The following is a 26,935-nucleotide window of genomic DNA, read 5'->3' as shown; positions in this document are numbered from 1 at the left end:
ACCCCTTTTGGTTCTAGATAGCACCTTGTTATCGAAGAGTGTAATATGGGGCACAACTTTTGAACGGTGTGGGCAGACACACGGTTTTCAGCAATGGACAGGCGCAAGCATGATTGTGACGAAACTGTGCTCCGTTTGTCCTCTATGGCAGTCAGGGGTTGCGTAAACTCTTAATGAATACATGGAAAGGGGACTGTAGCTCTAGTATAGATGCAGTGTGAAGGCCTTATATTATCTCCTAACTAAGCAGGATCTCAACCTTTCTGTTTCCAATTTAAGAGTATTAACTGGTGAGAACACTTTAGTTAAATATACCGGTGCTGTTGAGTGGAACAAACTATGACAGCAAGTCAGAGCCATGCCGAACATAACTTCCTTTAAAAAGAATGTCAAAAGCTGGCGAACTGCAGCACCCCAAACGATTCCTTCTTGTTTGAGTTTGAGCAGAGACTGTGTGTATGTTTGTGTCCATCATAACATTCAATAATACATTCATTCCATTTCATCTTGCACCGTGCAATCAATTACCAGTTCTAAACATGTATTTTTCATCCCCTTACTCCTCTGAGGAGCCTCCACTGATGTATAGCCAACTGCTATGGTAACATTGCATGCCATCTATCATACATTAGGAGTTAGCATGGCAGCTTACACAGATCTGGGCCCAGGCTAGCGCATATCTACGACATGCACCACCAGCTTGATATGTACAGCAGCCACCTCCAGCAGCATCATGAACCAGTTCAGCTGTTTCTCTGCCAGTCAATGTTCACCTGTCTGTCCTGTGTGTGTGTGTGTCTCATACTCTTCGTCCTCGTCTTCACCAAGTAGCTTCTCATCAAAAGCCTCTTCCTCCAAGAAGTCCATTACCTCTCAGTCCTCCTTATCCTGCAGGACTTCCTCAGAGATGACCCTTTAGCACGTAAGAAAGGGGATTATGAATCTAAGGGAATTGTGTAGCCACAAGTTATCAACCTGTTTGTAAGGTGACAAAGTTAGATTTGATAATTCTAATGTTTTCTCTCTAACATTTGAGAAAACAGTTACCATAACTGTATATCTGAAACTCCATAACTGAAATAATATGATCATGTATGCCTGTAGCAAAGACAAACCAGCTTGACCTCCAGCCTGAGCTTTCATAAGGCTTATGATCTATCATAAAGGTTATACTGTACATTCATTCTTGCATTTAACAGCCAGAAGGTTTATACCATGTTGGAATCATATCACAGATAAACATACACCTAATGAGATATCTACCTAGCTAATAATGTTAAATATACCCTCTCTCTTTTTTCAGGATGTCAGGCTCGTATCTACTAATACAATCACATTCCAGTTCGTTTTAGCTTTAATACTAATGAATACTCTTCAAATGGTACATTTTTTGCATTTTACTTTGTACAGTCATCAAAGAAAACATTAGCATCAAAACGACAAGACACAAGCTAAATCAAGTAGGCTACCGTGGTCTGTTTTGGGTGACTGACAGAAGTTTGAAGAACAGCTAACAGGCTAGCTAGCTACCGTTAGTTAGCTCACAGACTTTCGTACTGTAGCTAGCAATCTAACTAACGCTATCTGAGGAGACACAATAGTGTCCCGGTAAAAAAATGTAATAAAGTAGACAAGTAATTAGTAAGAAAACAACTTTGCCATCATTATCATATTGTCAAATGTACTTTAGAAGGATGGCAATTGCCATACAATAGGTAGAACCGTTAGCTTCCATTAGTATTGCTAGCTATTTTTGACTATCTAAAACTCATAAAATAGCATGTCCTTTACTTATAATCTAAAAATAAGTATCTAAACGCTTACTTCATGAATGGTTGCTGCTGCCGATTTCAAAATCCACGTGTCTAGCCTGTTTTGCAATGCAGTCTGATGAGAAGTGTGCTGTGCATACGCAAATATTCGGGAACTTCAGACTGAACTTCTCTGACAATTATTAAGAAAACCAAATCGAAGCCAAATCAGACGAAGTGATTGCTTGGATGGAAGACAGTGCAAAGACACTGCACAATCTCTTGTTTAGGAGCGGGACCAGCACTAGGAAGATTTATGCAAATAAAGTTCATTGGTCCATTATCATCAGATCGCCTTGTGACTTTAGGCGGTGGACCCAAAAACGTCCCACCTGAGCCAGATGAAATTCCAAGCATTTTTTTTCAAACAGCTCTTACACAAAAAGGGCATTATCATATTTTCGCAATTTCAGAGTGTTATTTCGACCTCATAGCGTGGAAATAGCATGATAAAAATGGGAAATAACGTTTTTAACTACACTGGTCCTTTAAACCTAATAATCTATAGAGTTTAATGACAGGTGGCAGTATATCCGCTTCTGAACAGTCAAAGGTAGTAATTACATGTCTGTTGTGGTTGTTGTTTACACAGGATGGTGAAATGAATCCTGGGAGGTTAATTTAAAAACTCATTATTTGGGGATTATAGCCAAGCACACACTGTATAATATCGAGAATCATAATAACATGTAGACAGTTTGTGGGGGTGTGCATGTTCTCGTGGAAGACTTCTGTGACAAAATGTTCCAGAGCAGCCTTTATAAGGGTCAACCCAGGTGTGGCATTGGCTAGAGAGGAAAGGAGAAGGCAAGTGGTGATCACTAAGCAGCTAAAGGTAGGTTTTCAGTCCTTCTTCTAACAGTTTCATTGGAGGAAACTCATCTTAATTTCTACTAAGACTGTGTGTGCTGACTCTACAGTATGTGCTTTGTGGCAGGAGGACGTTCAGGGATGAGACCCATGGACCACAGCGTGCTGAAATGTTGTCTCTTCTCCCTATTCTTGCTAACTGGTAAGATATTGGGCTCTATTTTACTCTTCTTAAAACAACACAAATTGCACCAGAAGAATGCCATCTTTATTGTTCCTATTAGCATTCGGAAACTATTCAGACCCCTTGACTTTTTCCACATTTTGTTACATTACAGCCTTATTCTAAAATTGATGAAATTGTTTTTTCCCCCTCATCAATCTACACACAATACCCCATAATGACAAAGCCAAAACAGGCTTTAAGAAATGTTTGACCCCCTCCCCCCAAAAAAGAAGAAATCTCCATTTACATAAGTATTCAGACCCTTTACTCAGTACTTTGTTGAAGGACCTTTGTCAGCGATTACAGCCTGAAGTCTTCTTGGGTATGAAGCTACAAGCTTGGCACACCTGTATTTGGGGAGTTTCTCCCATTCTTCTCTGCAGATCCTCTCAAGCTCTGTCAGGTTGGATGGGGAGCATCGCTGCACAGCTATTTTCAGGTCTCTTCAGATATGTTCGATCGGGTTCAAGTCCGGTCTCTGGCTGGGCCACTCAAGGACACTCCGAGAGTTGTCCCGAAGCCAGTCCTGTGTTGTCTTGGCTATGTGCTTAGGGTCGTTGTCCTGTTGGAAGGTGAACCTTCACCCCAGCAGTCTAAAGTCCTGAAAGCTCTGGAGCAAGTTTTCATCAAGGATCTCTCTGTACTTTGATTCGTTCATCTTTCCCTCAATCCTGACTAGTCTCCCAGTCCATGCCGCTGGAAAACATCCCCACAGCATGATGCTGCCACCACCATGCTTCACCGTAGGAATGGTGCTAGGTTTCCTCCAGACGCAACGCTTGGCATTCAGGCCAAAGAGTTCAATCTTGGTTTCATCAGACATGGGAATGTTGTTTCTCATGGTCTGAGAGTCCTTTAGGTGCCTTTTGGCAAACTCCAACCGGGAATTTTACTGAGGAGTGGCTTCCATCTGCCACTCCACCTGCAGAAATGGTTGTCCTTCTGGAAGGTTCTCTCATCTCCACAGAGGAACTCTGGAGCTCTGTCAGAGTGACCATCGGGATCTTGGTCACCTCCCCGACCAAGGCCCTTCTCCCCCAATTGCTCAGTTTGGCCTCGTGGCCAGCTCTAGGATGAGTCTTGATGATTCCAAACTTCTTCCATTTAAGAACGATGGAAGCCACTGTGTTATTGGGGACCTTCCATGCTGCAGAATTTTTCTGTTAACCTTCCCCAGATCTGTGCTTGACACAATCCTGTCTCTGAGCTCTACGGACAATTCTTTCGACCTCATGGCTTGGTTTTTGCTCTGACAACTGTGGGACCTTATATAGACAGGTATGTGCCTTTCCAAATCATGTCCAATCAATTGAATTTACCCCAGGTTGACTCCAATCAAGTTGTAGAAACATCTCAAGGATGATCAATAGAAAGAGGATGCACCTGAGCACAATTTCGAGTCTCATAGTGAAGCGCCTGAATACTTATCTAAAGACCTGTTTTCACTTTGTCATTATGGTGCATTGTGTGTAGATTGATGAGGAACATTTCTTATTTGATCCATTTGAGAACATAACAAAATGTGGAAAGAGGGAAAGGGTCTGAATACTTTCCGAATGCACTGTATGTACAAAAGTATGTGGACACCCCTTCAAATTAGTTTATTCCGGCTATTTCATCCACACCTGTTGCTGACAGGTGTATAAAATCAAGCACACAGCCATGCAATCTCCATAGACAGACATTGGCAGTAGAATGCCCTTACTGATGAGCTCAGTGCCTTTCAATGTGGCTCCGGTCAACTGTAAGTGCTGTTATTGTAAAGTGGAAACAGCTAGGCGCAACAACGGCTCAGCCGCGAAGTGTTAGGCCACACAAGCACACAGAACGAGAGCACCTAGCGCTGAAGCGTGTAGTGTCTAACAATTGTCTGTCCTCGGTTGCAACACCAATCTGCCTCTGGAAGCAACATCAGCACAATAACTGTTTGTCGGGAGCTTCATGAAATGTCCACATACTTTTGGTCATGTAGTGTATTGGGGCGATAATGGACTAGCGATAGAGTATCAGGTCACTTTTGACAGATATTGAGTCACTACTATGAAGACATGCAACAACCTTATTCCATTTCATTTAGATTACATTGGTCATTTCTTGCACTGTGTTGTTGAACTATTGGAAAGCATCATTGGTTCCTAGAAAAGCACTATATAAATCCAATGTATTATTCTGAAATTAAATACCTGTCTCTGGTTCCACAGTATCTGTAGCAGACCCTCCATCCAATGCAGCCATTTTAGCTAGTGAAATGATTCCAGGCAATGCATCCAACACAGCGAGTGCAAACCAACCATCCAACGCAGCCATTTCATCCATTGCAGCCACACCATCCTGTACAACACGTCGATGTCTGGCCAGCATGCTGATTGCGAAAGAAGCCCTGAGTCAGCCACAGTCTCCATCATGCATCTCAAATATCAGTGTGCCGTTAATAGTGTATGAAACGCTGTCTGTCGTAAGTCACTTTCTGTTCCTTTTAATTGAGTTTTGTACAATGTGATGAGTTTCAGAGATACCCTATTGACAGTTATATCATTATGTGATGAGGAATTATTCTCTTCCTAATAGGACACAAAAAACCTTCGCTTCGAGAGTCGTCTGCAAGTCATACTGGTAAGTACACATCAAAACATCCAGGGAGACATTTAAGTAAATGTGACATTTTGTAATACTACTCATTCTAATTCTAAACTACAGTCTTGGGAAGACCCTGACTTATCGTGGGACACATCAGTCTATCATCATGATATGGTTGTCCTGCCTGTCAGCAAAATCTGGACTCCTGAACTCCATGTGACTAATGGGTGAGTCCACTTACAACAGAATACAATAACTTATGTTACGTTTCATTTATTTTTATGTGGGTTGGTGATGGAAAAGCCCACTTCTAGATTTATTTCAGTCTTATTAGTGTCATGGTTATTATATTTCATCCTCCCACTTCTAGATTTATCTCAGTCTTATTAGTATCATGGTTATTATATTTCATCCGCCCACTCTAGATTTATCTCAGTCTTATTCGTGTCATGGTTATTATATTTAATCCGCCCACTCTAGATTTATCTCAGTCTTATTAGTATCATGGTTATTATATTTCATCCTCCCACTTCTAGATTTATCTCAGTCTTATTAGTATCATGGTTATTATATTTAATCCGCCCACTTCTAGATTTATCTCAGTCTTATTAGTATCATGGTTATTATATTTCATCCGCCCACTCTAGAGCTTAAACCATTTAAGTTACTAACACCAAACCAACTTCCAAATGTCCAGACTGCCCCCAACAGAGTGCTTGCATTCAGAATTGTTATAACATTTAGAATTTCTGAACTACAACCATTTTAAATGATCATAAAAGCTCCATAGGGTTGAATGGAAAGTATTTTAAATGATCATAAAAGCTCCATAGGGTTGAATGGAAAGTATTTTAAATGATCATAAAAGCTCCATAGGGTTGAATGGAAAGTATTTTAATTTGCCACTGCTCTTACACCAGTCAAGCTATCAACACCAACCAGCGTTGACATGTTCAAACTAACTTAGATTGTTTATATACAGATTTGTTATACTATTTATACTTTCTGAACTATAACCATTTAAATGAACATGGGTTTGAATGAGAACCATAGGAATACACAGTAAGCTATTCAAAATGTTGCATAAATTAGCATGAAATAAAACTCACCAACAATAACTCTTGAACTGTTCAAGCTAGAGACGCCAAACCGACTTTTACATGTTCACTAGATCAATCCTCAGTTGTCTGTTTAGAGTGGCCAAATGTTCAGGTGTGACAGTTTTAGTAGATCAATGTTCAGGTGTGACAGTTTTAGTAGATCAATCTTCAGTTGTCTGTTTAGAGTGGCCAAATGTTCAGGTGTGACAGTTTTAGTAGATCAATCTTCAGTTGTCTGTTTAGAGTGGCCAAATGTTCAGGTGTGACAGTTTTAGTAGATCAATCTTCAGTTGTCTGTTTAGAGTGGCCAAATGTTCAGGTGTGACAGTTTTAGTAGATCAATCTTCAGTTGTCTGTTTAGAGTGGCCAAATGTTCAGGTGTGACAGTTTTAGTAGATCAATCCTCAGTCTGTTCTCAACTGCTCCTGTCTAAAGAGTGCAAACAACGACAAAGCACGGCAACAAGGATTTGCTGGTGCACAGCAACGGGACTGTAGAGCACATGGTCATCATGAACACTGTGGTGGGCTGTGAGGTCAATCTGTACAACTACCCCTTCGCTTCAGATTTCTGTGCCATCGGAATCAATGTATGGGCACTTAGTGGTAAGTGCATCATTTCAATCCTCATTCTGTCTGCTAAACCGCTCTTGCACACAATTACTTACCAAAGATCTTACTAAAAACAAGATGTTACCAAAAACAACAAAAACATTTTTTAATCTGTGTAGCCTACTGCAATTCAGTATATAATGCAATTCAGTTTATTTGTTGTCTTTGGAATTTTCTATGCTCCCTGACTGTCTAGTTTTTATTTTTGGGCTGGACACAGTAAATATTATATATTTTTTTAATTATTTTTAATTGAATTTATTTTGGGCAACAGACATATACAGCAAAATGCACAATGTGCACCCAGAGGATATAATTTGAAAGTATTAATTAAAACGCGTTTCCAAAGTGGTCCTCAATGGTAAAAACAATAACACATATAATGATTAAAAGACAAGACAAAATTAAAAACCACCATAAATACATTCATTTATATTGACATCCTAAAAAGTGGCACTATTCACTGCCCTTCTCCATAACCTTAAAAATCAACCATATTCATTTCACATTAAAACAATCTATTAATTGCACGTCTTACCGATCCTTCAAATAAATACACCTGACCAGCAGTAGGGGCCACAAGGGGCAGTGGAGTGGTTTCTCTTACTTAGACAACCTTGTCCAAAGGAAAACCTTTGCCTGCTTTTAAAGTTATTTTTACTTTTTATTTGCTTGATCTCCAAGGGAAGGCTATTCCACAGACAAATGCCTGTATGGAAAAACATGCTCCTCGCAGTACTGTTTCCTCTTGGGAGTTTACAAGACAAAACAACAGCTCTGGTATTGTGACTGTGTTGGTTATAGACAATTTCAATGTGTTTTTTTCATGTAACCAGGGGCACGGTCATTTAACATGTCAAACATATGATTAAGTTTAAGTTGGTCCACTCTGGACTCCAAAGACAACAAGCCCATCTCCCAGAACTCCTGTACCCCTATGTGGGTCCTAGGGGGGGACATTCAGCATATACCTGATAACATTATTTTGCATGACCTGCATTCTCTTTTTCAGCTTTTTTGATAGCCCACTATACCAAGCAGAGCAGCATAATCAAAATGACACTGTGATTCAATGTAGTGACAAGGTTGAGACAAGCAGTTTCTTAACTTGAATATTAAAATATCTAGTGTTACAATATAAAAATGTAAATTTGTTTGCTGTTAAAATTCTTTCTAAAATGGCAATCAGGTCTCCAGAAAGGGATTGATCTAGAGACACACCAAGATAAGATACACTTGTTTGAGATTCAACCTCCTTGCACAGTTTACCGTTATCTTGTCAGCACTAAGCAATCTACGTTTTGTTCCAAACAAAATCGATTCAGTTTTTCACAAATGTAGTGACAATTTGTTGTCAGACAACCAATCTCTAACAAAATACAATTCCTTACTCAGGGTCTCCTTTATGTAAACTGTATCCTTCCCTGATACCAGTATGGCTGAATCATCAGCATAAAGCAAGAGTTTGCACTTTACTGTATCTGGTATATAAGAAATAAGAGAGGCCCTAAAATTGATCCCTGTTGTACTCCACGGGATATTTCTTTGGCCTCTGACAGAACATCACCAACATTACATACTTGTGTTCCGTTGGTCAGATAGGTGGATAAGTCAAGTATCAGTGGAATGAGCTGTTCTAAAGCCAGATTGGAGTTCATAAGTCAAGTATCAGTGGAATGAGCTGTTCTAAAGCCAGATTGGAGTTCATAAGTCAAGTATCAGTGGAATAAGCTGTTCTAAAGCCAGATTGGAGTTCATAAGTCAAGTATCAGTGGAATGAGCTGTTCTAAAGCCAGATTGGAGTTCATAAGTCAAGTATCAGTGGAATGAGCTGTTCTGAAGCCAGATTGGAGTTCATGAAAACGTTTGTGCTCCAGAAGGTATCCCTCAAGTTGATTAAACTCATCTCTCAAAAACTTTGGAAGGTGGTGAGGATTGTGGCCTGCTGGAGGTCATTTTGCAGGGCGCTGGCAGTGCACCTCCTTACACAAAGGCGGAGGTAGCGGTCCTGCTGCTCGGTTGTTGCCCTCCTACGGCCTCCTCCACGTCTCTTGATGTACTGGCCTGTCTCCTGGTAGCGCCTCCATGCTCTGGACACTACGCTGACAGACACAGCAAACCTTTTTGCCACAGCTCGCATTGATGTGCCATCCTGGATGAACTGCACTACCTGAGCCACTTGTGTGGGTTGTAGACTCCGTCTCATGCTACCACTAGAGTGAGAGCACCGCCAGCATTCAAAAGTGACCAAAACATCAGCCAGGAAGCATAGGAACTGAGAAGTGGTCTGTGGTCACCACCTGCAGAATCACTCCTTTTTTGGGGGTGTCTTGCTAATTGCCTATAATTTCCACCTTTTGTCTATTCCATTTGCACAACAGTATGTGAAATTTATTGTCAATCAGTGTTGCTTCCTAAGTGGACAGTTTGATTTCACAGAAGTGTGATTGACTTGGAGTTACATTGTGTTGTTTAAGTGTTCCCTTTATTTTTTTGAGAAGTGTCCTGTTAGGCTGGCTGTCCCGACATCGGTACACTTATGACAACATCCAGCTCAATTGCAGGGCGCGAAATTCAAAATCTATTTTTTTTTAATATTTAACTTTCACACATTAACAAGTCCAATACAGCATTTGAAAGATAAACATCTTGTTAATCCAGCCAACGTGTCCGATTTTTAAAATGTTTTACAGCAAAAACACCACGTATATTTATGTTAGTTCACCACCAAATACAAAAGAGGACAGACATTTTTCACAGCACAGGTAGCATGCACAAAGCCAACCTAACTAACCAAGATCCAACCAAACAAACCTAGAAACAACTTCCTCAGATGACAGTCCTATAACATGTTACACAATAAATCTATATTTTGTTCGAAAAATGTGCATATTTGAGCTATAAATCAGTTTTACATTGATGCTACCATCATAGCTACAGTCAGAAATAGCACGGGAGTAGCCAGAGTAAATACAGACACCAACGTCAACTACCTAATTACTCATCATAAAACATTTCAGAAAAATATATGGTGTATAGCAAAATGAAAGACAAAGATCTTGTGAATACAGACAATATTTCCGATTTTTTAAAGTGTTTTACAGCGAAAACACAATATATCGTTATATTAGCTTACTGCAATGGCTAACACACAACAGCATTGATTCCAAGTAATCGGTAGCGATAGCACAGCTCGACAGATATATGAAATAGCATCCCAAATTGGGTCCTTATCTTTGTTGATCTTCCATCAGAATGTTGTAAAGGGGTCCATTGTCCATAACCGTCTTTGTTTGGATCCAGAACTAACTATTTCCCTCTTGAATTAGCAAGCACACTGGCCGTGCGGCGCTAACCTCTCCTTCTTGAAAAAATTCTTCCAACGCATCACGTCTAAAGTCCCGAATAAATTTCAATAATATAATTAAACTATATTGAAAAAACATACTTTAGGATGATATTGTGACATGTATCAAGTAAAATCGAAGCCGGAGATCATATTCACCTATAACGACGGTTTTCAAGGACGCAATTCCAGGTCCAACTTCGCGCCTTCGAAAAAAATAAATAATGGCGGACCTCTCACTCCAAGAGGCTGTATTCAATCCCAAAACGAGATAATCAAGTCATTTCTGCTCTCACTTCCGCTTGACACCCAGGGGAAGGCGTATGACGTGTTTCTATAGTCCCAAGTGACATGCCCTTTTATAGACAAGCTCTTGAAAAAAGACCTCGCATTTGGAAATCTCACTTCCGGATAGGAAATGGGCTGCAGAAAGAGTTCTGGTTCACTTAGAGAAATAATTCAAACGGTTTAAGAAACTAGAGAGTGTTTTCTATCCAATAGTAATGATAATATGCATATTGTACGAGCAAGAATTGAGTATTGAGCCATTTGAAATGGCCACCTATTTCCAGGTTACTCAATGCTGCCCCTTGCAGCCATAAGAAGATATACGTATATAAAAAAAAAAAAAAAAAACTATGGTTTGATCTTTGAGTGAGAGAACTAGTATCAAATATCTGCTTTTCCAGGATGTGGCATGTTCCTGAACTTTGGGAAAGTGAGCAAAACTAGCGCTAACCGCGGGGACTGGCTAACCGAGGCAGTGGAACTCAACGCTAAAGGAGGCAGAGATGATCGCAACTATCTATGGGTTAGTGAGTGCGCCGGGTGATTTCAGTTGTTTTTTTATGAGGGACATGTAAAGACACTACTTTTTCTATTTTGTAAGGCGAAGCTTGAACAACAATTACACTCAAAAGAGACAATACGCTTGAATCAACATTAGCATAGCTAGATGTACACAACCGATGGTGAAGGATGTGGACTCATGGACATTAGAATTCTGAAAACATCTGACAGTTTGATTTTGAAGTGTAATGCTCTTCCCTTTCAATGTCAAACAAACGTCTAGATGCTGAAACTCTTTCTCTCTTGCCTACCTGTCTGTCTTCACAGGTGTCGCTGAAAATGCGGTCCGAAAACCCATTTCTGTCCCTGGTCCTGCCCAGTATTCTAATCATTGTGGCTGATGTGGTGAGCTTCGCCCTGCCGCTGGGAGGGGGCGAGCGTATCTCATTCAAGGTTACACTGGTTCTCAGCTTTATCATGTTCCTCATCATCCTCAACAACCTACTGCCTGGAGGAGGCCAGTGCAGCCCCATCATCCGTGAGTGTCCTGTTTAAACAGTTACATCACAACAAAACACAACAGCCTAGATCATCAATAAAACATTACATCATACAAGACATCACATTACTCTATTATTACAAATGTACAATATAAAATCCACCACACCACAACATTACAATGTGTGTGTATAGAGTGCATCCATATAACACTCACACATCTCTCTCTCTTTCGTTGTTCTTCATAGGAAAGCACTTCTGTTTCTGTTTGGTCATCCTGGTGTTGAGCACGTTGCAGTCTATGGTGCTCACACGTCTGGCTAAGTGTGGCACTCTCCAGCCCTGCAGCCTCTCCAAGTCCAAAGACTCGCTGCTTAAAGACACAGACATTGAAGAGGGTAAACTTTTTCATTCTTCTGTCGTCTCAGTTACCCACAGAGCAAGATGTATATTTTTTATGTTTGCAAAAGCAGACATAAAACAAAACGTCCTTATACAACCATTTATAACCTAACCATGATGTCATAATGACATTATTGCAACCAGTTTTACTGGGTACCCCATTAAAAAAAATGTATCACCAAGTTGTATTTTATTGATTCACAACCTTTTCATTCTTACCCTTAGCTGCAGTTAAAGCATGCAGTTGATGTCTTTCCCAGCATATTTTCTTGTTACCATCATTTGTCTTGCGTGTACGCTGGTCTGGCCAGCTTCTCCATTTGATCTTTAAACTGTCACTGAAAACGATGTCATGAATGGTTTAAGGTTTAAATGAAGGGTGTGCCGGGTACTCCGACAAAACTAATATTTTTTTTGTATTTGTAATTACCTGTGATCGGAAACAAGTAATTTTCAGCTGCCAGCACGCATCTCTCTGTCACAAATGGTGTGAAGCGTTGTAAATAGCCTAACTAAATTGTCTGTAAAGAAACGGGCGAGGTATAGTTTAAGGCTGCTGTCACGATTGGATTAGAACAAGCGTATCTCTCCCGCCCTCACTTCCTGACTGTCATTCCCCGGCACCAGTCACACATATGCTAGGTTCACGTGCTAATCGATACTAGGAAATTCGCAAAATTCCGACTTCCTAACTTGTTGTAGTTGTACACCACGGGTGGTTGGTGGCACCTTAATTGGTGAGGACAGGCTCATGGTAATGGCTGGAGTGGAATGGTATCAAATACATCAAACACATGGTTTCAATTCCATTAGCTCTGTCCCGGCCATTATTATGAGCCGTTCTCCTGTCAGCAGCCTCCTGTGTTATACACCTACCTAGAGAAGAACCTTTAAACCACTTTCAGGAACAAGTGTTCTGTCAACAATGTCACTAAATCATGTAGGAACTCTAAACAAGGCACAGCAACCCTGGCTATTGGCGCCGTACAGACAACACCAGCTGCTATAGAATCACACAGGGTCACAGATACATTATCAGTGTGTTTCCGGCCCAGAATGGCGTCAAACTTTAACCATAACATTCAACACTGGCAGACATTTCATACTGGCAGGTTAACAAGTCATCAACAGATATGAGTTTAATATTATTCATCTTAAATTCCCCACTAAATCCTGTGCATTTTTAGCTGTCGGGATAGTTTCTTAGCTTTGAACAATGCGTGAATGAGTGAAGGAACATACAGATGCGTTGTGAGATGTGCTCTGAGTGACAGCGCAGTGATTTGCGATTGAGGTATGTTCTTTACCTGCATTTAAAGCACACTTCTGGGTTTTCCGATCACGGGTAAGTCCGATTACAAGATTCAACTGTGATAAAATGGATACGATTACAAATAGTTTTAACAAAAATGCCTTAATTTTTTAGCTCTTTATTTAATAGTGTTATATTTAAGCAATAAGGCCTGAGGGGATGTGGTATACTGTATGGCCAATATATCACGACTAAGGGCTGTTCTTAAGCACAACACAACGCAGAGTGCCTTGATACAGCCCTTACCCGTGGTATATTGGACATATACCACAAACCCCAGAGGGGCCTTTTTGCTATTATAAAACTGGTTACCAACAAAATTAGTGCAGTAAAAATGTATGTTTTGTCATACCCGTGGTATACGGTCTGATATACCAAGGCTGTCAGCCAATCAGTATTCAGGGCTCGAACCACCTAACCACCTCTCTCTTACTTTGTCTAGTATCCAAATCTGATATTACTGTCATCAAACTGAAAGCCTCAGAGGAAGAGAAGATGAATACACCCCTCCAGAAGGTGGTGAAGTTTCTCAACAAAATGGCTGCACAAGACCAGAAAAAAGCAAGACGCCATCGCTTTGCCAACAAAGTGGACTTGATCTGTTTCTGTATCTATCTCACTGTCCTCATTGTTTACGCAGTCGTAATTTTATATTTCTCCTTTGGTTCTTCATGTGAGATCAACCATTTAGAATTCTGGGAATACTAAATTCTTTATTTGCTTTTAACAAAAATATTTAAAGAAATGGTGGTCATATGATAAGAGAAGGCATTACTATATCGTTCCTATTATGGCGTCTGTGAGCGCATGGGCAGTGCCATTGAGTCAATCTCCATTTTCAAGAAGTCCATTTTCTTCTTCTACTATTTCTATGATTTGGTAAACAAACTGAAAGGGTGCATACTGCCACATGTAGTGTACAGGTATAAAGTTAAGGTAGAACTCTAATGAATACATGTAATGGGGACTGAAGCGCTATAATCCCCCAGAATAGAGGGCTAGAACTGTAATGAATACATGTAATGGGGACTGTAGTGCTATAATCCCCCAGAATAGAACCTTAGAACTCTAATGAATACATGTAATGGGGACTGAAGTGCTATAATCCCCCAGAATAGAGGTCTAGAACTCTCATGAATACATGGACAGTGGACTGTAACTGTAGTATTAGTAGTGTGGAAACAAATCAACCGTGTGTTACTTCCTATAGAGGCAGTGTGAAGGCCTTATATTATCTCCTATCTAAGCAGGTTCTCAACCTCAGGCTGAGATATCAAATTGTTTCACGATCATCTCCTCCACCTGCGCTGGGCTGTATTTGTGGTACCTCTCAGGGTGTTTGGAGAAATCAGCATGGTCACATCTGTGTAAAGTACAGGTAAAGGACCATAATAAAGGAATATCACTGTACCAGCGTTCTGTATGACATTCTTACTGCCCATCACTATTGAACAGTGCTGAATAAAAAATATACTTGACATACAGTGCCTTGCAAAAGTATTCATCCCCCTCTGCGTTTTTCCTATTTTGTTGCATTACAACCTGTAATTTAAATAGATTTTTATTTGGATTTCATGTAATGGACATACACAAAATAGTCCAAATTGGTGAAGTGAAATGAACAAAACAACATCTTTCAAAAAATTCCAAAAAATAAAGAACGGAAATGGCTATAAAGCCCCTAAATAAGATCTGGTGCAACCAATTACCTTCAGAAGTCACATAATTAGTTAAATAAGGTCCACCTGTTTGCAATCTAAGTGTCACATGATCTCAGTATATATACACACCTGTTCTGAAAGGCCCCAGAGTCTGTAACACCACTAAGCACCACCAAGCAAGTGGCCCCATGAAGACCAAGGAGCTCTCCAAACAGGTCAGGGACAAAGTTGTAGAGAAGTTAAATCCATTATTTAAAAAATTGAAAGAATGTGGCACCACAACAAACCTGCCAAGAGACGGCCGCCCACCAAAACTCACAGACCAGGCAAGGAGAGCATTAATCAGAGAGGCAACAAAGATAACCCTGAAGGAGCTGCAAAGCTCTACAGCGGAGGTTGGAGTATCTGACCACAGGACCACTTTAAGCCGTACACTCCACAGAGCTGGGCTTTACGGAAGAGTGGCCAGAAAAAAAGCCATTGCTTCAAGAAGAAAATAGGCAAACACGTTTGTTGTTTGCCAAAAGGCATGTGGGAGACTCCCCAAACATATGGAAGAAGGTACTCTGGTCAGATGAGACTAAAACTGAGCTTTTTGGCCATCAAGAAAAACACTATGTCTGGTGCTAATCCAACACCTCCCATGACCCTGAGAACACCATCCCCACAGTGAATTATGGTGGTGGCAGCATCATGCTGTGGGGATGTTTTTCATCGGCAGGGACTGGGTCAGAATTGAAGGGATGATGGATGGCGCCAAATACAGGGAAATTCTTGAGGGAAACTGTTTCAGTCTTCCAGAGATTTGACTGGGACGGAGGTTCACCTTCCAGCAGGACAATGACCCTAACATACTGCTAAATCAACACTCGAGTGGTTTAAGGGGAAATATTTAAATGTCTTGGAATGGCCTAGTCAAAGCCCAGACCTCAATCCAATTGAGAATCTGTGGTATGACTTAAAGATTGCTGTACACCAGCAGAAGCCATCCAACTTGAAGGAGCTGGAGCAGTTTTGCCTTGAAGAATGGGTAGAAATCCCAAGGGCTAGATGTGCTAAGCTGATAGCAACATACCCCAAGAGACTTGCAGCTGTAATTGCTGCAAATGGTGGCTCTACAAAGTATTGACTTTGGGGGGAGGGGTGAATAGTTATGCACGCTCAAGTGCCACGGGAGGTGAATACTTTTGCAAGCCACTGTAGATGTCAAAACATACATGGTACACCTCAGTTTCAGCTACAGTATTTGAAACATATAATTTAGCCAACCACTATAGAAGTATTTCTACAACTTAAATTTTAAATGCAATGGGCAAATTATAAATCAATATCATGTTTGCAATTCCTTTTCAGTCCATGGGGTGTACATTTTGTTATTTTGATTTCCGAGTCAAAACGGAGTGAAAAAACTGAAAACGAGAGCCTTACACCCATCGAGCCACTTCCTATGGAAGAATCGATTGGTTTCAGGGAGATGACAAAGACATCTACACGTAAATACATTACAGTCCTTACCTAAATGGCCGGTGGTTCGTGAGCAAAGTATTATTATTATTTCGAGGGTAGTTTCCAAATGTACAATAAGTTTGACTCTTTGTCTCTCCCTCTCTTTATCTACCCCTCCCTCTCCATATGTGTACCAAGCCGTCATATCTTGTCAGTCCAGTAGGGACCTTTGTCTCATGTAAGTGTGTATGTGTATTCTGTGTTATTATTTATTTAGTATATAAATAATTAAATCAACGTGTAGTACTGAATAATCAACTTCTTACGTGGCGCCCCAAATTCCTAATGAGTTAATTGTTACATGATTCATTTAATTGTGTAACAATTAAACAGTTAGTTGATTCGATAAATAACAGTCACCACATTAATGCAAGTCACATCACCCCTCATCCTAAATTTTGCTCACTCTAGCTCAACAGCACTTTGATTAAATCGATGTAATGTTTCAATTTGCGTCAAGTGTGTTTTTATCCACTAGATGGCAGTAATGTTCTACCATTGTAACCTAAATAAATTGTCATGACACTGTCTCACTGGGCATTTTCTAATGTGAAAGGTTTGCTTCAACTGCATGATTATGGCAGTAGAGTGATAAAGATTCATAGCCCAAGGCCCGAACCTACAGGCACAAACAACAAACAGATGACTGGGTGCACTAACACATAAAAATCTTGGACGATGTAGGCGTGCGGTGTCAAAGCATGACAAATGTTGTCAATACAATATCTAAAAAGCCAAACGGATCCTCTATCTGCCCCAAAATGTTTTTTGAAGCTCATTAAAGAAGGGTGTGTTGTCAATGGTGAGAGCTTATGGTGAGGCAGGAAAAGCCTGACCCTGGTGCCTGTGTTTGCATGTGTGTTCATTTCTGGACTGATGTAATGGATATAAATTCCATTAAAGAAATGCACTAGAAAATGACGATAATTGCTTCAAACCACACATTTCATTATATTATAGCACTGCAGTGGTAGTTTTATTGCTGTTTTAAGGCTCCTATTGTAGACATATTGCCTAGTTGCCAATGTAACTTGTAGAATATGCAACTCAATGCATTCAATCCTGACTTTTTGTTTTCAGAGCATCTCCACAAACAACAGACAAGGAGCCAGAGATCATCAGACACCAGTTGATAATTGAAGTACCAAAAAAGCCAGTAGACATCATACTGACAGAGATTTTTTTTAAGTATAAAGTACAAGTCATATTATATACTGAACAAAAATATAAACGCAACATGCAACAATTTTACTGAGTTACAGTTCAAATAAGGAAATCAGTCAATTGAAATAAATGCATTAGGCCCTAATCTATGGATTTCACATGACTGGGCAGGGGTGCAGCCATGGGTGGACTTGGGAGGACATAGGCCCACCCATTGGTTTTTCCCACAAAAGGGATTTATTACAGACAGAAATACTCCTCAGTTTCATCAGCTGTCTGGGTGGCTGGTCTCAGACGACCTTGCAGGTGAAGAAGCCGGATGTGGAGGTCCTGGGCAGTCAGCATGCCAATTGTACGCTCCCTCAAATCTTGAGACATCTGTGGCATTGTGTTGTGTGACAAAACTGCACATTGTAGAGTGGCCTTTTATTGTCCCCAGCACAAGGTGCACCTGTGTAATGACCGTGCTGTTTAATCATCTTCTTGACATGCCACACCTGTCAGGTGGATGGTTTAACTTGGCAAAGGAGAAATGCTCACTAACAGGAATGTAAACAAATTTGTGCACAAAATTTGCAAGAAATGTGTTTTTTGTGCCTATGGAATATTTCTGGGATCTTTTATTTCAGCTCACGAAACATGGGACCAACACTTTACATGTAGCGTTTAGATTTTTGTTTAGTATAGCTGTATCTCTACTAGAACATGTGTTAAATGTAGTGGTAGTACAAGGAACCTATACTCTCAAGAAGTGAGCAATACAACCGTAAAATGGCTAAACAGATACAACAATATGCAACACTATATACATTGCACCAGGAGATGTCTGACTCTTTGCACACTCACTGGACTCTACCCACACACTCACACATACATTGTCACTGCATCACACACATACACACACTACATACACTCACACACATATAACATGCACACAAAGTGATGTACTGCGTACGGCCAAGCACATCACTGGGACCAAGCTTCCTGCCATCCAGGAACTCTATACCAGGCAGTGTCAGAGAAAGGCCCTAAAAATTGCCAAAGACTCCAGCCACCATAGTCATAGACTGTTCTCTCTGCTACCGCATGGCAAGCAGTACCGGAGCGCAAATTCTAGGTCCAAAACACTCCTTAACAGCTTCTATCCCCAAGTCATAAGATTGCTGAACAGCTAATCAAATGGCCAGCCTTACTATTTACATTACCCCCCCCCTTTTGTTTACACTCCCTGCTACTCTTTATTATCTATGCATAGTCACTTTAACCCATGTATATAGCCTCCTTATTGTTATTTTATTGTTGCCCTTTAAAAAAAAAATGCTATTGTTAATTTTCTTACTTTTTAACTGCATTGTTGGGTGGAGCATTTCACTGTAAAGTCTACACCTGTTCTATTCGGCATATGTGACAAATACAATATGATTGATTGTCTAGAAAACAACTAGAGTAAAGGGTAACCATGGTCTCCCAAGTGGTGCAGCGGTCTAAGGCACTGCATCTCAGTGCAAGAGGCGTCACTACAGTTCCTGTTTCGAACCCAGGCTGTATCACATCCGGCCGTGATTGGGAGTTTCCATAGGGCGATAGGGGTAGGCCGTCATTGTAAATAAGAATTTGTTCTTAACTGACTTGCCTAGTTAAATAAAAAAATAAACATTAAGGGCAGACGTGCGTTCTGTTTGCTATGTTGCAGAACGGTTTGTACTGAACGACACGTTTTCCAAAAAGGCTGTTGTACGTTCTTGAACAGACTTTTAGGTATGTTTGCTCCCGTTTGGTGGGTGCGGTGAAATGTGAATTAAAGCAATGAGTTACATATTTAAAGGGCAGTGGCCATGCTGACAGCGTTCCCCAAACTAACCCCTCCCATATACCTTTTTTTACTGATCGTTCAGTACAGCACCGTTTCCATTCAATTTAACGTTCCAGACCGTAAAAACGTACTGACCGCAGCCCTGGTTTCCTTGACACAGATTAAGCCTAGTTCTAGACAAAAAAACACTTTCAATAAATCATCTCCATTGAGCTTGATTTTTAGTCTAGGACTAGCCTCAATCTGTGTACATTAGCAGCAACAGAAATATTACACTGAGTAGATGTAGGTAGGTACAGCCATAGTGGGGCAAACTATTCTCCAACTTGCAACTAAAATTATTATGACATTCTCATTCATTATTTAGTTTTATTGTGGCCATGGAACCTTTGGGTCAGCATAGCACCCACCAAAAATGTAATGTCAAACACCCTACGAGAGCTTTTAAACCCAGTCTCTACGTTCAGCGGTGTACACTTTTAACATTAGGATATCCTGTGGGAGCAGCTAGAACCTTTTAGCACTCTGGTTGCTAATATGTCAAAGAATATGGCTCCATTTCACAACCAGGGGCAAATGAGCGAGATTTACTACATTGAAATTAGGACTGGGATTGCTGTGTTTTACTTTTTTTTTTTTTTTTTTTACTCGAGCCAAAAAAACACTCACGTTACATTTTACACGTTACATGTGGACCCCCATAGTACAACTGGTTATTCTCAACAGAAAAGTCTGTAAATTATTCAGTTGTTCCTGATGCTTTCATCAGAGTAAGAACCACTGTGCTAACCCTTCTGATGCTATACATAAATATCAGAGTTACTCTCTAATTTAAACTGCAGGTAGATGCATATGTCCAGACAATTAGTCCACAACCAGCTGTCAAAACAAGCTGCTTTATGAACCACTAGTGAGGAGATAGCAACCTTTCTCCATTACCCAGAGAGAAAGCAGTACCAGTGAAACCACAATGCTGTCTGGTGCCCATGCATGATGCCTTTTCAAATAAACCAACTCAATCCCTTTTGTATTATTGTCTGTATGAAGGCTGTATGCTCAACAATATGATAACAGCATACGGTCTATTGAGGTCCAGTGAAACATATAGCCAACTATAGGGTTTAGAGGCAGGTGGAGGTGCAGTATATCCGCTTCTGACCAGTCACAGTAATTAGTAATTACCTGTCTGTTGTGGTTGTTGTTTACACAAGTTGGTGAAATGAATCCGGGGAGGTTCATTTAATAACTCATTATTTTGGGATTATAGCCAAGCACATCCTGTACAATATCGAATATCATATTCACATGTAGACAGTTTGTGGGGGTGTGCATGTTCTCGTGGAAGACTGCTGTGACAAAATGTTCCAGAGCAGCCTTTATAAGGGTCAGCCCAGGTGTGGCATTGGCTAGAGAGGAAAGGAGAAGGCAAGTGGTGATCACTAAGCAGCTAAAGGTAGGTTTTCAGTCCTTCTTCTAAGTTTCATTGGAGTAAACTCATCTTCATTTCTACTAAGACTGTGTGCGCTGACTCTACAGTATGTGCTTTGTGGCAGGAGGACGTTCAGGGATGAGACCCATGGACCACAGCATGCTGAAATGTTGTCTCTTCTCTCTACTCTTGCAAACAGGTAAGATATTGGGCTCTATTTTACTCTTCTTAAACAGGCACTAGAAGAATATAGTCTTTATCGTTCCTATTAGCATATTTTAAGTAAACATTGCGAAACAAGCATTTCAAATGGTTATCGCAAGCTGAAATATTCAAAACATGTTTTAAACTGATCATTTTGATGCACTGCTTGAGCTGTGTGTGAAACAAAATGCAGCACATTGACTTTCAGATTATCTTACTAAAGTCATGAAAACAATTAGAAATAAAATATGCAAATACATTTAAGTGTATTTAAGCTGTATAATATTTTGCACTAAAAGCTGGCCACGTAGTATGTTGTTTGATCTAAACCTTTTTGATCTATACCAGGTTTAGATTACTTTTCACACTTATTGAGACACTACTATGAAGTCATCAGAAATACTCTAAATGGGGAGATGGGAAACTACATTTGATTCGTATTAACGTCCATTGTGTTCAATGTCCATGCTTTGTCAATTGGCCGCACAGTGCATTCTGGGTACCGGTAAATCTGGGACAAGGAGTGGCGCCAGCTCAAAAACCCAACATTAGCATGAATTACATGAAAAGAAAGCACAACATTAGAAATATCTTCAGAGATCTGAGATATTTAACTTGTTTACCTAGTTTTTGATTTGTGACACTACGTACTTTTAAAGAAAAATAAACAGGTTATGAGTCTAGGAACAAACTTTCTACAAGGGATTTCGGGACGATTAGTTTAACCGCGTGACACAGCATATGACAACGTGAACGCGATTGTCTAATGTGCGGAGCGTTATACGTTCCTCCATTCATTGACCAATGAGATTCCTATCCTCATTTCTTCAAGTATTTCTGCTACCATGAAGCAAGGCAACAACCTTATGCGATAGAATTTAGATTACGTTTTTTATTTATTGGACTGTGGTTAAAATATTGGAAGGCATCATTGGTTCCTAGAAAATCGATATAGAAATCCAATGTATTATTCTGAAATGATATACCTGTCTCTGTTCCACAGTGTCTGCAGCAGACCCTCCATCCAATGCAGCCATTTTAGCTAGTGAAATGACTCCAGGTAATGCATCCAATACATCCACTGCAGCCCAACCATCCAACACAGCCAGTGCAAACCAACCATCCAACCCAGCCAGTGAAAGCCAACCATCCAACACAGCCAGTGCAAACCAACCATCCAACACGACCAGTGCAAACCAACCATCCAACGCAGCCAGTGCAAACCAACCATCCAACACAGCCAGTGCAAACCAACCATCCAACGCAGCCAGTGCAAACCAACCATCCAACACAGCCAGTGCAAACCAACCATCCAACACAGCCAGTGCAAACCAACCATCCAACGCAGCCAGTGCAAACCAACCATCCAACGCAGCCAGTGCAAACCAACCATCCAACGCAGCCAGTGCAAACCAACCATCCAACACAGCCAGTGCAAACCAACCATCCAACACAGCCAGTGCAAACCAACCATCCAACGCAGCCATTTCATCCAGTTCAACCACACCATCCTGTACAACACGTCGATGTCTGGCCAGCATGTTGATTGCGAAAGAAGTTCTGAGTCAGCCACAGTCTCCATCATGCATCTCAAATATCAGTGTGCCGTTAATAGTGTATGAAACGCTGTCTGTCGTAAGTCACTTTCTGTTCCTTTTTATTGAGTTTTGTACAATGTGATGAGTTTCAGAGATAACATATTGACAGTTATATCATTATGTGATGATTAATTATACCACAACATTGTTGAAAACTCATTTCTAATTGGCTAAAAGGGCATACTAAAATGGACATTAAAACCAGCTAACGGGACAGTTGAAAAAGATATCGTGCCAATTGGAAAATAAATAGGGACACCTTGCAATCATGATGTATGATGTGCCTACACACGCAGACCGTACTTGCTACAAAGTTACAGAAAGCTAAACCAACAACCACACAAACCGAAATTGGATACATTGTAAACGCAGGTGCTCCGGGGAAAAACCTCGCTAGCTAGCATTGATTTGTTTTTGCAGACTTCGTTTTTTGAGCATCTGATGACCTAATGTGGTGAGTGATGAAAATACATTGTTGCAGTCATGACGGCAGCGCTATGCTGTCAAATCTTCCCACGTTTCTAGTTTGACCAGCTGTTTTCAACAACTGGTATTTTTGAATTAGGTTCCTATATTGGCAGATTTGCTAGCAACAAACTATTTAGCTAGCTTCTAGCCTAGTGTTTGATATGTAATGCGATCTCCTCTTAATGAACAGTGTTGAGTGTCCTGACGGGAAGGCAAACTTTAGCTATGCCAGGAAAAATCAGCTCATTGTTGTGGATGTGTCCAAATGAATGTCAATAGAACAAAGCTTAAACAAACACAAATGCAGCTACTTTGCTGTTATTCTGACTGCAGAGATTGTGACTGTGTTAGCCATAGCTTGTTGGCTAACTAGCAAGAAAGGGACAAAAACACAGCGGTGTAAAAGTACAAAGTACAAAGTATTTGAAGTACTACTTAAGTCGTTTTTTTGCGGTATCTTTACTATTTTTGAAAACGTCACTACATTCCTACAGAAAATAATACAAATAATAAAATACACTTTTTACTCCATACATTTTCCTTGACACCCAAAAGTACTCGTTGAATGCTTAGCAGGTCAGGAAAATGGTCCAATTCACTCACTTATCAAGAGAACACATCCCTACTGCCTCTGATCTGGCAGACTAAACACAAATGCTTCGTTTGTAAATTATGTCTTAGTGTTGGAGTGTACCCCTGGCTGTCCATCCATTTGAAAAACAAGACAATGGTGCCAAGACAATCTGCTTTGCTTAATATAAGGAATGTATTTATATATTTATACTTTCACTTTTGATACTTAAGTATATTTTAGCAATTACATTTACTTTTGATACTTAAATATATTTAGAACCAAATACTTTGGCTTTTACTCACGTAGTATTTTACTGGGTGACTTTTACTTGAGTAAAAGTATAGTATAAAAGTAAAGTATACCTTAATAGAAGGTTACTCAAGTAGACAATTGAGTACTTTTTCCACCACTGCAAAAACGTTGGCAGCGAGCACAACTTGGTCATGTCCATAAATATCTAACTAATCGAACGAACGACTGGGTCTCTAGCAACAAAAAGATGTGAATGTATGAATTCTTATAAAAAGGAAAATGTATATATATTTTTTCTATCAGTAAATGTGTGCTTTAGTATTTTATTTGGCAACTATGGGATAAACGCCTCAGTTCTGTACATTACCATGGAAAAAATAAACTGCAAAGGGACTTTACTCCGCCTCGTCCCGCTGCGTCGTCCATTATTTCCAAGGTAATCATCTTCTTCTATGATATAATGGCGGTCCGCAAACCAATGTTAAAGGTGCATGCCGCCACCTACTGTGCTGAAGTGTGAGGTCAATCACGGTTTACAACATTTCTAAATCATCCTACCTAACTTAGTACTTCTGTGGAAAAAAAGAGCCCTACTAACTTCTAATAGACCCATCCCCCAAATCCCTTCCACCCACCAAACCCTAATGACCTTACACTTCCATCTTTCCCTCTTCAACATACTTACAATATAACACATGCTCCCCCATTTCTTTCCAAGGTTATGTACAGAACGTTGGCATTTATCCCTTATTATCTTCTAAATAGGACACAAAAGATCTCCGCTTTGAGAGTCATCTGCAAGTTATGTTGGTAAGTACACATAAAAAAAAATCTAGAGACATTCAAGTAAATGTGACATTTTGTAATACTACTCATTCTGATTCTAAACTACAGTCTTGGGAAGACCCAGACTTATCGTGGGACACATCAGTCTATCATCATAATATGGTTGTCCTGCCTGTCAGCAAAATCTGGACTCCTGAACTCCATGTGACTAATGGGTGAGTCCACTTACAACAGAATACAATAACCTACCAGTATATTATATTTAATTTATTCTTGATTCCTTTTATAACATGATCTTCTAAATAGTGGGTGAAACATCTATAGAAATTAGAGATACAGTATTTATTTTTGGAGTGGCCAAATGTTTAGGTGTGACAGTTTAGTAGATCAATCTTCAGTTGTCTGTCCTCAACTTCTCCTGTCTAAAGAGTGCAAACAACGACAAAGCACAGCAACAAGGATTTGCTGGTGCACAGCAACGGGACTGTAGAGCACATGGTCATCATGAACACTGTGGTGGGCTGTGAGGTCAATCTGTACAACTACCCCTTCGCTTCAGATTTCTGCCCCATCGCCATCAATGTATGGGCACTTAAAGGTAAGTGCATAATTTCAAACCTCATTCTGTCTGCTAAAAAGCATAATTTCAATCCTCATTCTGTCTGCTAAACAACTCTTGCGCACAATTACTTACCAAAGATCTTATTAAAAACAAGATGTTACCAAAAACAACTAAAACTTAGTTTTTAAAAATCTGTATAGCCTACTGCAATTCCGTATATGATGCAATTCAGTTTATTTGTCATCTATGGAGTTTTATATGCTCCCTGACTGTCCTCCCTACCAATGATGTACAGTGCCTTCAGAAAGTATTCATACCCCTTGACTTATTCCACATTTTGTTGTTACAGCCTGAATTCAAAATGGATTAAATATATTGTTTCTCTCACCCATCTACACACAATACCCCATAATGACAAAGTGAGAAAGTCTTTATAAATGTTTGCATATTTATAAAAACTTAAATACATAAATTGAATGTACATAATTATTCACACCCCTTTCCTATGACACTACAAATTGAGCTCAGGTGCATCCAACTTTCTTTGATCATCTTTGAGATTTCACAACAAGTTGATTGGAGTCCACCTGTCTATGTAATGTCCCATAGTTGACAGTGCATGTTAGAGCAGAAATTATAGCATAAAGTCCTAGGAACTGTCCGTAGATCTCCGGGAATTGTGATGAGGAATATATCTGGGGAAGGGTATAAAATCATTTCTAGAGTGTTGAAAGTTCCCAAGAGCACAGTGGTCTACATCATTAAAAAAATAATAATATGGAACTACCCAGACACTGCCTAGAGCTGGCTGTCAAATCAAACTGAGAAACCGGGCAAGAAGGACCTTGGTCAGGGAGGTAACCAAGAACTCAATGACCACTCTGACTGAACTACAGAGTTCCTTGGCTGAGATTGGAGAACCTGCCAGAAGGACAACAGTCTCTACAGCACTTCACCAATCTGGGCTTTATAGGAGAGTGGCCAGACGGAAGCCACTCCTGCGAAAAAGGCGCATGACAGGTGGCAGAGCTAGGGCGGTGCTTATCAGACCATGAGACATCCCGAAAATCAGTCTTATCACAAAAATGTCTGTAGCGTCCATACAGTTTGGCCTACAAACTGTTAAAAAGAGACTCACGAACATGACGGTTCTCTCCGTTTTGCTCTACAACCCCCATAAGTGTCACAGGACTCGTCTGAAGTCAGTACAGCCGATATGCCAACTTCTGTCTGTAGCATCCGAACAGTTTGGGCTACACTAATATGACCCCTCTATGGAAAGGTGAGTCTCTCACGAACACCCAGAAGCCTCACAAGACTAGTTTAAAGTTGCAAAAAAAAATGTATGCAAGAATAAATGGAGATGGTATTTAGCCCCTTATTTTAGGCACTAAACTATCTGTGTATCCATGTATGAAGCTGTTATTCGATATGTT

General features: G+C 40.2%; 2 protein-coding genes across 2 annotated transcripts in view; both read left to right on the top strand.

The window, feature by feature from the left end:
• Positions 1 to 5,053: 5,053 nt before the first annotated feature.
• LOC129834031 (5-hydroxytryptamine receptor 3A-like) lies at positions 5,054 to 15,098 on the top strand. Its single transcript, XM_055898852.1, has 8 exons — positions 5,054 to 5,302; positions 5,416 to 5,460; positions 5,545 to 5,651; positions 6,960 to 7,129; positions 11,171 to 11,292; positions 11,598 to 11,808; positions 12,017 to 12,166; positions 13,925 to 15,098. The coding sequence occupies exons 1-8, from the start codon at positions 5,096 to 5,098 to the stop codon at positions 14,188 to 14,190; spliced, it is 1,278 nt and encodes a 425-aa protein (XP_055754827.1). The 5' UTR covers positions 5,054 to 5,095; the 3' UTR covers positions 14,191 to 15,098.
• Positions 15,099 to 21,795: 6,697 nt separating this feature from the next.
• Positions 21,796 to 26,935, top strand: part of LOC129834000 (5-hydroxytryptamine receptor 3A-like) — a 6,747-nt gene continuing 1,607 nt past the window's right edge. The window contains exons 1-4 of the mRNA XM_055898816.1: positions 21,796 to 22,894; positions 24,917 to 24,961; positions 25,046 to 25,152; positions 25,366 to 25,535. Of these exons, the coding sequence (XP_055754791.1) occupies positions 22,310 to 22,894; positions 24,917 to 24,961; positions 25,046 to 25,152; positions 25,366 to 25,535 (907 nt within the window). The 5' untranslated portion in view covers positions 21,796 to 22,309. The remainder of the gene's footprint in view (positions 22,895 to 24,916; positions 24,962 to 25,045; positions 25,153 to 25,365; positions 25,536 to 26,935) is intronic.

Source organism: Salvelinus fontinalis, chromosome 34 (assembly GCF_029448725.1).
Source record: "Salvelinus fontinalis isolate EN_2023a chromosome 34, ASM2944872v1, whole genome shotgun sequence".
Classification (NCBI taxonomy): Eukaryota; Metazoa; Chordata; class Actinopteri; order Salmoniformes; family Salmonidae; genus Salvelinus; species Salvelinus fontinalis.
This window is presented reverse-complemented; position numbering and strand designations above follow the sequence as displayed.